General features: G+C 64.6%; 1 protein-coding gene across 1 annotated transcript in view; it reads left to right on the forward strand.

The window, feature by feature from the left end:
- Window positions 1-7,119: 7,119 nt before the first annotated feature.
- PALM (paralemmin) overlaps window positions 7,120-10,807 on the forward strand; it is a 14,420-nt gene continuing 10,732 nt past the window's right edge. Inside the window, 6 exon segments of the mRNA XM_029916969.1 lie at window positions 7,120-7,369; window positions 7,372-7,418; window positions 7,420-7,487; window positions 9,508-9,559; window positions 9,898-9,978; window positions 10,118-10,245. Of these exon segments, the coding sequence (XP_029772829.1) occupies window positions 7,327-7,369; window positions 7,372-7,418; window positions 7,420-7,487; window positions 9,508-9,559; window positions 9,898-9,978; window positions 10,118-10,245 (419 nt within the window). The 5' untranslated portion in view covers window positions 7,120-7,326.

Genomic DNA, 10,807 nt, shown 5'->3' on the forward strand with positions numbered 1-10,807 from the left:
GGGTGCGGGGGGGCGGCCCGTGTCTCTTCCCGAGCCCCGCCCGCGCTGCCCGCGACCCTCAGCCACCTGTGGGCTCTGGAGCGGGAGCCCCGAGGTGACGGACCGACCCCTCCCCATCGCATCGCGCTCGCACTCAGGTCGCCGCCGCCCCGCCAGCCTCCAGCCGAGCTCCCGCGCCCCGTGCCCTGGACGCACCGGTCCTCCCGCGGCCTGGCTGCCCTCCCCAGGGGCCCCAGGGCTGAAGGGAGCGCCCGCAGGGGCCGGGGTCCAGCCGCCAGACATTGTCCTGAGCACCGCCCGAGGGAGGGGGCTTCTCCGCAGCCTTCCTGTGTGGGATGTGCGTGAGGCTGGAGAGCTCGGGTCTGATCCCTTCCCAAGGAAGGTGTCCCCAAGATGGGGCCCCAAACGGTGTGGCCAAGAGTCTGGCGACTTGCACCACAGGCCCAAGGTGCAAGTGGAGTGGGCGGCCTGGGACCCGAGGCGCTCGGAGAGGCGCTGCCCGCAGCAGGGGGCCTCTTGCACGTGCAGGTGCTCCGCGAGTGTGCACCGTCATTTCAGACAGAGTGCCGTCTCTGCTGGCATCAGGGTAACCCCCAGGCCCCACTCCCACAGGTGGGCAGTGGAAGCTTGTGGGGTGTGTTTACACGGTCAGGGGATGGGAAATGGTGTCTGGGGTCCCGGCAGCCCCCCCCCCCCCTGTGTGTCCAGCGGCAGCGGCCTTGCTCGGGGCCAGGTCTCCACCCTGGTGGAGGGCCGGAGGTGGAGGTCCACCGGGCCGCTCCCGCTGCCCTTCCCGCTGGGTGTGTTTTTTGAGCCACAACTCTCCTCCAGGGATTCACCCATGACCTGCCACACCCTCAGCTGGGTGGGGGCTGCTCCCTCCCGCCCTCCCCAGGAAGGCGACACCCTGTGTCCTCTGCTTTTGAAAACCCAGACAAAGGCCCGGCCGGCTCCCTCCCCCTGTGACCCCCCCTTCCCACCCCTGGGAGCCCAGCCAGGGGCTCAGGGGAGCCAGGGCCCGGATGTGTCTGCATTAGGTTCCCCGACTTGTTTATCTGCTCTGCTCCCCAGGCCCAAGGGGAGCCTCTGGGCCTCCAGACCGCAGACCCTGAGCAGAGTGTGGCTGTGGGCTGCCTCAGGGGGTGAGGGGTGAAAACCAAGGAGAAGGCCCACCCTGGGTGGAGGAATGAGGGAATATTCTGTTTCTTTCCTGCTGTCCCTGTCATTCTCGGTGGTGCTCCTGAGGCCCAGAGAGGGTCAGCTGCGGCCTCAGAGTTACACAGCATGAGGAGCGCCCCCGTGTCTCTTGCTTGTGGGTCAGATTCGCCGCCTCGGCCCGCGGTCGGTGGGTAGCTGGTTACTCTGGGTGCAGACGCAGGACGGGCTGGGCGTTCAGGGACCGAGTGGCGTGAGAGAGGGCCTGTGTCCCCTTTGCTCGTGGGGCTGGGGGTGGGGAGCAGCTCCTGCCCGGCGCCTGCCCCTCGTTCCCGCTCGTGGTCTGCTCCAGGGGACACCGGCAGCTGCGCCCTTCCCTTCTCCACGGACTTGGCCGTCAGTCACAGGAGGTGGCGGTGGCTTACGGCGATGCCAGAGAGTTTAAATATAAATTGAAGAGTTTATCAAAATTTTGTTAATTCAAGGTTGAAATTAAAGATTGTTAGTTTGTGTTAATTCAGTAACTTGAGAGTTTAACCAAAATCCTTGAGTAACTGACTAACGGCCCTAGGTGGAGGGCCGGACGCGGACTCGACGGCGGGCGGCGCGGAGTGACCTGGGGGCAGGCGGCCTCGGCTCTGCGCAGCCCTCCTCCCACGCCGGAATCCGGTGAATGGGCTCAGACCCCGGCAGGCAGCCGGGAGCAGAGTCCTCCAGGACTCAGGCTGGGACTTTCCCGACGGGGTGCGCGCTGGGTCCGCACGCCGCGCTCCCACTTGCTAACCTCCCTGTGTGAGAGACGAGCCCGTTACAAGGCAGCAGCGGCTAGTGGACGCAACAACCCGCTTTCACTCTCCTCGGAGCTCTTCCCTATTGTTTTTGCTCTGATGCTTGTGCGAGCAGGCCTGGTTTTTCCGTCGCGGTGACGGGCATCGTTCCCTCGTGAAACGAGGGGGACTCACCGGAACAGGTGCGTGGATTTGAAGGGACAGAACATTGGGATGATAGCGGCCCAGGAGCTTGGGCAGGTGGGTAACGTTTAGTAAGCCCTTGCTGTGGACGGGGCCCTGCTCTGAGCGTGTTTTGTCCATGTGAACTTGCTTGACCCTTACGGCAGCCCTGCGAGGTGGGGAAACTGAGGCTCAGAGAGGTGATGTGACGTACCTGAGGCCACACAGCTGGCTCCTGGGTCCTTTCAGCTGCCAGGTCTTTGTACCTTCCTGAGTCCCAGGGGCTGTGGGGGGGCCTGGGTGTCCTGACATTAGTGTCTCACAAGACCCTCTGCCCTGGGCCTCCCCTCCCCCTGCTCCAGGGACCCTCCTGTGTCTGCTGATTTGGGAGTGGGACATGGAGAGGGGTAGTCCTGGCCCCCCTTCGAGCACGTCACTCACCTTCGCTGGTAAATCTGGTGGATGGGGATGTGAGCCCACCCAGCTCCCTCGTGGGAGGGGTGCGGCCAAAGGAGGCGACGGGCGCTGTGCGTATTACTGGCCTTGAGTTTCGGCGCCGGTGGTGAGGTCCATCCTCAAGGTCTCAGATTTTGATGTTGGGAAGTAGGTTGACGTTCTTTAAAAAACCACGCCCCCGTTTTCCAGCTCTGGGACCCCATTTCCTTCCCTCTTTCTCCATTCAGGAAACCTGTGATCTGCCCACATAACTAACACTCCCTGCTGACCGACCGCGCCATGTGTAAGGCTAGGGCCCCGAGGGGCCCAGGAGGGTCTCCGCTGTGGTGTGGGGGGTTTCCTGGTCCGTGCCATCATGGACCTTTTCCACAAGAGCTATTTAACAGGGTACCTCGGTGGGCAGAGGGGCATGCTGCTGGGGGGCCGGCCAGTGCAGAGGCCTGGAGGTGGGAGAGAAAGTGTCAGGCAGAGGGAGTGCTGTTTGCTTTGTGTTCTTGGGCCCTCCGCGCCCCCCCCCCCGCCCCGGCCACAGGGAGCCACGGATGGTGTCCAAGCAGAGGAGGGAGGTTCTGCACTAGGCATCAGAAAGGGGCTCTGGAAGCCGAGGGCCAAGTCAGGGCTCGGAGTGGCCAATCTCAGTGGGGGCAGCTTGGAGAACAGCGCCAGGGCTGGGGGAGGGGGGAGCCCCCGTGTCTGGGTGGCAGAGATCCGGCTTCAGAACTTTGAGGTGGTCGGACTGCCGCAGGGCCAGGCCACCTTGGTCAGAGAGAAGGCCCCGCCGAGCCGGGTCTCGGGGTCTGTGGCAGGTGGAGTGGGGCTGGGGTGTCCATCTGCTTCTTAAACAACTTTTTAGTGTTTCTTTATGTATTCTGAGCGAGAGCGAGCAGGCTCACGCAGGGGAAGGGCAGACAGAAGGAGACAGAACCCCAGGCAGGCGCGGGGCTCGGACTCAGGCACTGCAAGACCGTGACCTGAGCCGAGATCGAGTCGGCTGCTTAACTGACTGAGCCCCCCAGGTGCCCCTGCAGTGTCTGTCTTCTGCTCCAAGCCCATCACTGGGGCCAGGCTGTGAATTCGGAGGGGAACCCAGCCCAGGCCGCGTGCCCAGGGCCCTGTGGTGGGAAAGACAGGTAAGAATCAGAGCAGGCGGGAGTCGCTGCACGGACCAAAGGGCAGCGGCGGGTCGGGCCAGGCCCGGGCTGGCAGACGGCGCGTGCTGGGGGCAGTGCTGCGGGGCTCCGAAGGTCAAGGGACGGGATGGGGAATTCTGGTAGTTTCTGTCACAGTGAGAAGGTGCTGCCTGGCTGGTGTGTGCTCAAAGCCTCTGACCCCAAGAGCCCCCCCCCCTGAAGGACCAGCAGGATCTGACGACGCCCAAGGCGTGGGCGGGGCCCGGTCCTTCCCACTACACCAGTGGGTGTGTTTTCTACCAGCTTCCTGAGGCACAGTCCACACCCCACACCATCCACCCGTCCGAAGGGTACATTCCAGTGGTTTCCAGTATGTTCACAGAGTTGTCCAATCATCACCTCTTTCTAGTTCCAGAACATTCCATCAGCCCCAAAGCACCCCTGTCCCCTCTCCCAGGCCCCGTCCCCCACAAGCCTCCCTTCCTGTCCGTGGACGAGCCTGTTCTGGACGGTTCTGCACGTGGACTCACACCCAGCATGACCTCTCATGTCCGGTTCCCTCCCGGAGCGTCGTGCGTTCAGGGTCGGTCTGCGGGGCCGCGGGCGCCTCGCTCCCGCGAGGGGTGTGCACATGCGCGTGCGCGGTGGACGCGCTATACCTGTTTACCCATCAATGGACACTGGGTTGCTTTTTTTATTTTTTATTAAAAATTTTTTCATGTTTATTTTGGGAGGGGAGGGGCAGAGAGGGAGACACAGAATCCGAAACCGGCTCCAGGCTCCGCGCTGTCAGCACAGAGCCCGACAGAGCTCAACGCGGGGCTCGAGCTCCCGAACCGTGAGATCATGACGTGACCTGAAGCTGGCCGCTCGCCCGCTGAGCCCCAGGCGCCCGACCCTGGGTTGTTTTATGCATTAATCTGTAGAGTCACTTCTGAGGCGGTGGGAGGCGGGAGCCTGTTTTGGATAAATGCCTGATATGATACTGAGTTTCTTCCAAAAAAAAAAAAAAGACGGTCACAGGACAGCGGTCCTCAGGGAGGTGGGGATGTGACAGGGAGGGACTCGGGGGTGGGGCCACCTCTGAAAATGTATAGACTCAATTGGCCTTCTGGTCCAGTGAACATTCATTGAATCCTGCTGTTCACTGGGTGCTGGGGACATGGTAGGGACAGAAAGAGACCCTGTCCTTATGGGGAAATAAGAAACAAACGACTAGGGTGCTGCTCGGCGCTGGGCTGATGAGGGGAGCCAGTGAGGCCCGGGAGAGCAGACAGAGGACACTGCCGGTGCAAAGGCCCTGAGGTGGGAGCGAGCCTGCAATGTTTGGGGGTTGCGGCTGGATCCGAGGGAGGAGGGGGGAGGGAACATGGCTCTTTGGGGCTGGTCTCTGCAGCTGGATTGAGGCCCAGTTTGACTGAAGCTGGAGAAGACCTCTGGGTGCCGTTCATGCCCCACTGCCCTTCCCCTGTGAGGGCCCAGGGCAGGGTCCAGCCCCTCCCCCGTCCCCAAGTTAATAGGCAGCAATTGCTCCTCTGGTTCTGTGGCCTGCTCTGACCCCAGTTTCCACTGTGGGGTGATGCCTCTCTGCCTTGAGCTTCCAGAAAGCCCCCCCATGCCTCATGGTGGTCACCTCACCAAAGACAGTAGTGGTCCCCTGTGCTGAGTGTTGAGGGTCTCCGGGGGAAGAGAATTCCTTCCTGATGAGGGGAGATCAGGAAGGCTTCCTGGAAGAGGCAGCTGCTCATGTGCTGAGCGTGGAGGTGGAGGAAGGAAAGGGGAGGCAGGGGACTGGTGAAGGGTGAGGCCTCGAATGCTCACAGGGAGGCTGACGCTTGACCAGGCTGTGCAGGGTTTACAGGGTGGAAGGTTCTGGGGGCCCACGGGAGACAAAGTCCCCACCAGGGAGCTGGGAGCCAGCAGTGAGATTGGGACTCCTCCATTCCAGCCACCCCAGTGAGGGAACGGGCCGCAGGGCCCCCTCCCTTACCCCTTCCCTCAGCCAGACTCTGCTCCCCTTCCCTGCCCCCATGGCCAAGGCTAAGGCCAAGGCCACAGTCAGCTGCTTCCTTTCAGTGAGCACAGGAATGTTGCCGGTGTTGGGCTCCGCGCCTGCTTGGGCCAGGACCCCCCATTCCGCTGGGGCTGCCTGGCATGGGCCCTGGAAGGACCGGTGTGACCCCCGCACGGCCCCTCCCGCCCCTGACCCAGCTCATCCTGCCCGCTGGGTGACCTTGGGCAGGTTGCGTAGCCTCTCTGGTGCCTTTAAGATACAAATGCCTCCCAGAGCCGAGGCCTTCGGGCCTCATTAGCTCATCTCCCGAAGCCGGGATTGTCTCACTCACTCTCAGCCCACACGCTCGGGAGTCCTGAGCCGCCCACATCGGGGCTGGAGCCCAGAATTTGCTCCAAGCTCTGTAGAAATAATCAGGCGAGGACAGGAGGCTGTGTGCGGAGGGCGGGCCTCCAGGAGGCTGTGTCTCTCCACCAGCAGCTGCAGGCTGTGGCCCATTGCCCAGCTCAGTCAGTAGAGGCCCAGGGACAGAGTGACCTGCCCTGGGCCACGCGGCGGTGAGGACAGCCGCCTCACCTGTCCAAACCCAGCCTGTGTCGGTGTCTCTGCCCAGCGTCGCCTGTCATCTGGCCTCTGCTTCCCTCGCTGGGTCCCGTGGCGCGTCCCCGATGTCCCACGGCCCCCCCCCCACCCCCCGTGGCCTGGCCCTGGGCTCCGGGAGCTCAGGAGCCCGCCTGTCTGGGTCCAGATCCCAGCATCAGTTCGCCCACTGAGAAAACAGGCCTGGTCATCCCACCTGCCTCTCAGGATCGTTGGGAGGATTCTTAATAAATGTCCTTTACACATCTATCTGCTCCCAAGCCTCAGTTTCCCATTCTGGAAAATGGGGCCGAGATGAAGGTGGTGAGTGCCGGGTCCTGGTGTCCTTACTTTATGGCTGTTTGATTAGGAATCTGCAGTCCTACTTTGTTTTGTTTTTCGGATTTATGATGCTGAGCGTTGTCTTGGCTCCACCCCGGCTCCCAGGCCCCAGGGGTAGGTCCAGAGCCTTCTGGATACAATCCCCTTCCCTGGGCCAGTACCCCTGGCACCAGAACGGGAGGCACCCCCAGCAGCAGGGGCGGGGCGGACTCCCTGACCTCCCAGTACCCCACCCCCTCTGGCAGCCCCTGAGGCCCAGGGCAGGAAACCCCTTAGCCCCCCCAGCGCCCGGTTTGGGGGCGGGAGATGCTCCGCGCCGGCCCAACCCCCGCGTGCAGGCCTCCGCGTTGCCATGGGGACGGTGCGGTTGCCGGGGCGACCGCCTCCCGTGGGCCCCACCAGGGGGGGTGGCGCCGGGGGCGGGGCAGCTTTGGCGCCCTGAGGCACGGGGAGGGGCGCTCGAGGGGGGGCACATATGTGTCCTTTAGGCTGTGACAGGGACAGGGACCTCCGACGACGACGACGGAAGGATGGAAATTCTCTTCCTGGGCCCTGTGTGCCTCTCCGCCCTGGGCCCGCCTGACCTTCCCCTGACCTGGCTCAGCCGGACATGCCGCCCGGCGAGGACACTGCCGGCCTTGTTGTCTGCAGCCTGGCAAGCCGGCCCCAGAGCCGTCCCTGTGTCCCTGTGTCCGCCTGAATGGCCACCTGCCTGCTGGGGTGGGGTCCCGGCGTTAGGCTGCTGGTCCTCTGCCCTGCGTGGCCCTGTGTGCACTGGGGTCTCGGCTGCTCTGTGACCCCTCCCCCAGCTTCGCTGCCCTCCGGGCGGGTCCCTGGAGACCACGTGACAGCCAGGAAAGCGTAGGCCTGTGGGGAGGCCCAGAGCTCTGCCACTTCCCAGCTGTGTGACTGTGGACAAGTGACTTGCCCTCTCTGGGCTTCACTCTCCAGCAGCGGGCAGGGCGTACCAGGCAGAATGAACAGCAAGTGCAAAGACTCTAAGGTAGGAATGAGCTTGGTGCGGTTGAGGTGGACCAGAAGGTGCTGGTGGCCAGGGCAGAGTAAGCAGGAGGAACAGCACACTGGTGAGGGCACGCGGGTGGAGGGCTACACTGCTTCTTTCGCGGGTGGTGGGAGCCAGGGAGACGAAAGAGCAGGAGCAGGAGTGGTTCTGATCTGTGTTTCGAGAAGCTGCCTGTGTGGTGGGTGGGAAGGGGACCTCCGAGGCCCGGGCAGGAGAGGCCTGAGATGGGAAGTGTGAGCTTTGTAAGAAACGGAGTGGGGGGCCTATGTGGGGAACACAGCGTAGTGTGGCAGACCAGGCCCTTCAGGGAGGCTCTCCAAGCCAGGTTGCTGGATCAAGCTTTTCCTGAAGTCCACCCAGCTGAACCCAGCCTCCCTGAGGAAGGAGAGCGGGAAGCCACAGAGGGTGAGGCTGGAGTAGCTGGTCCCCGGGAGGCACAACAAGGCCAGGTCCCACCTGCCAGGAAAGGAAGGGCTGGGTGGGGTCACCTGGCCGCGGCCCGAGGACCAGATGACTTCACCAGTCTCAGCGAGGCCAGGAAGCTGAACCCGAGTGGAGTGGGTGCTGGGGCATTGTGGTTCAGGATGGATCTCCACTGGAGCAGCCGCCTGGGTGTGGGTGAAGGCCCAGGTGCAGGGGTGGACCCAGGGCACCGTGTGAGTTGGTGCCTCTGTTTCCTTTCTGGACCACAGAGGGAGGGGGCACAGGCCAGGAGCTGTAGCGTCCTTTCCCCACTGTTTGTGCCAATGGGGAGCCAAGGCCCAGAGGGGTTGGAGGGTCTGTGGAGGCCCCAGGGCAGCTCCTGACCACAGAGCTGAGGGCTGGTCAGGGGGCGTAGCGGGGGAAGCAGAGCTGGAGGCGGTCTGTAACGTCCATCCCCGGGAAGGTAAGGGGCTTGGGGAGGGGAGCGGGACAGAAGAGGGTTCCAGGGACGGGACGCTGTGCCCACCGGCCCTGGCCCCGGGAGAATGTTGAGGCCAGAGCGACCCTGGCATGGCTCAGGATTTGGGCAGAGAACCCCGAGGTCAGGAGGTCCACACTGGAGCTGGAGACCGCGCCTGCCCGTCCTGCCTTGCCTCGTCGCGGAGGCCCTGGAGCGCGATGCTGTCAGGCCCGCCCCAGACCACAGCTCAGGTGCAGACATTTTCCTGCGCACCTACTGTGTGCCACTTGCAGGACCCCTGGGAGACACCACAGAACGAGAGGCCAGGTTCTGGGGGCAGGGGTGTTGAGAGCAGTGGGGAGGGGAGGGCAGGAACCAGGCGTCCGCCCACCCCTGGGCCTCCTGCCCACCCCCCCCAAGCAGGAAGCCCTGTCCCTTCAGCTGCACCTGGCCACAGGACACTTGTCACTTGCCCACTGCGTGCCCGTTTAAAGCTAGAACCACACTGGGTGGCTTTCCGAAAACATCCAGTGGGTGAGAAAGGGAGTCTGCGGCTGAATCCGCGTTTGCTGCTTTGCCCCGTGTTCCCCGGGGGGGGAGGCCGTCTCTGAGCCCTGGGGCTCCCGGGCGGGTCCAGGGGGAGCCCCAGGATAGTGAGTCCTAGGTTGGGAGGGGGCCGTTGGGTCCTTCCCCTCCGCGTGTCCCTCCCAGGGCTGGACGACAGTGCTTGCTGGGTAGGCAGAGGAGGGAGGCTGTCCGGTCAGTCTCCAGGCTGGGCAAGGGGCTGCCACAGCCCCTCCTACACGTCCCCAGACCCTGCCCTGAGCCCTGCCCTCCGGTCCCTTGGCCCTGTTCTGAGCGGGGCGGGGAAGGGTCCTACCCAGCTGGAAGGCACAGAGCTAGATTCCGACCAGACCTATTGAAAGCAGGCTGGGGTGGACCTCACCTTGACCTTGTGCGTCCCCTTCCCACAGGGTCCTGGTGGCAGAGACCACGTCCCAGCAGGAGCGGCTCCAGGCCATCGCAGTGAGTCCCCTGCCCCTCACACGCTGTGGACGGGAGTCGGGCTCCCCACACCCGGGGACTCAGAACCAGGGTGTCCCAAGGGAACCTTGAGTGCCTGCTGGTGCCTCCCCGCAAAATGGACATAAAGGGATCCCCTTAGTCCTCAGAATGTGGACGTCTAGTGGAGCCTTCTGCTGAACATGGGAGGTCAGCTGGGGGCCAGGCTGGGGGCACAGGCAGATCCAGTCGGCCAAGTAGGATGCCGTTCACAGAGAAGGATCTATGTGGGCAAAGTGTCCAGTGGGTTTGGGGGGGTCTGCACGGCCCCGCCTCGCCCTGACTCGCCCCTGCGTCCCCAGGAGAAGCGGAGGCGGCAGGCCGAGATGGAGAGCAAGCGGCGGCAGCTGGAGGACGACCGGCGGCAGCTGCAGCACCTGAAGGTCCCCAGCAGGCGGGGAGGCGGGGGGGGGGGGGGGGGGGGGGGGGGGGGGACCGGGGCCTCGCCCCTCACCGGGGCTCAGGGAGCGGGAAGGCAGGCCTGACCCGACCCTGACACTGACCGGGTCCCTGTCACCCCAGTCCAAGGCATTGCGGGAGCGCTGGCTGCTGGGGGAGACGTCCTCGGCCTCGGAGGGGGACGACGACATGCGGAGACAGATGCAGGAGGACGAGCAGAAGGCGCGGCTCCTGGAGGAGTCCATCTGCAGGTGGGCAGGGCGCGGGCCGGAGGGGCGGGAGGGGCCCAGGGTGCTCTCATGGGGGTGCCGACCTCTCCGCCGGGCCGAGGGGGCCCCCGCCTTCTTCCCACACGACACCCAGGGCCCCGGTGCGAGGGTGGCGGTCAGGGCCGACCCAGGAGGGTGGGAGTTGTTGTTAGCGGCCTCCCGGGGCCTTGCTGGCGCCGGCCCAGCCGGTGAGCCTTCCCTGGCTCCGTGCTGGCCGCTGGGCCCGCAGGAAGCCTGGGGAGGGGCGGGCCCCGGGAAAGCGACCGTCCCCCCACCCCCGGGCTGGGACAAAAGGCCTGGGGCTTCCGGGCAGGCGGAGGCTCAGCTCCAGGGCGGCAGGGTCACGGTGGAGGGAAGTGACGGCCAAAATTCCAAATGTCCACTTGGCCAGAGGAGGCCCATGAGGTGTGAGGCCTGCCCGGGCCCCCCAGCGCGCCCGGACCTGGGATCCCGGCCTGCCGTCCACCCCTGGTTCCCGGGGCCAGAGCTGGGGGCTCGCCGGGCAGAGGGGCGGAGCGCTGCCGGGGTCACCGGCCGCCAGGCC

This window comes from Suricata suricatta, chromosome 12 (genome assembly GCF_006229205.1).
Source record: "Suricata suricatta isolate VVHF042 chromosome 12, meerkat_22Aug2017_6uvM2_HiC, whole genome shotgun sequence".
In the NCBI taxonomy this organism is placed as follows: domain Eukaryota; kingdom Metazoa; phylum Chordata; class Mammalia; order Carnivora; family Herpestidae; genus Suricata; species Suricata suricatta.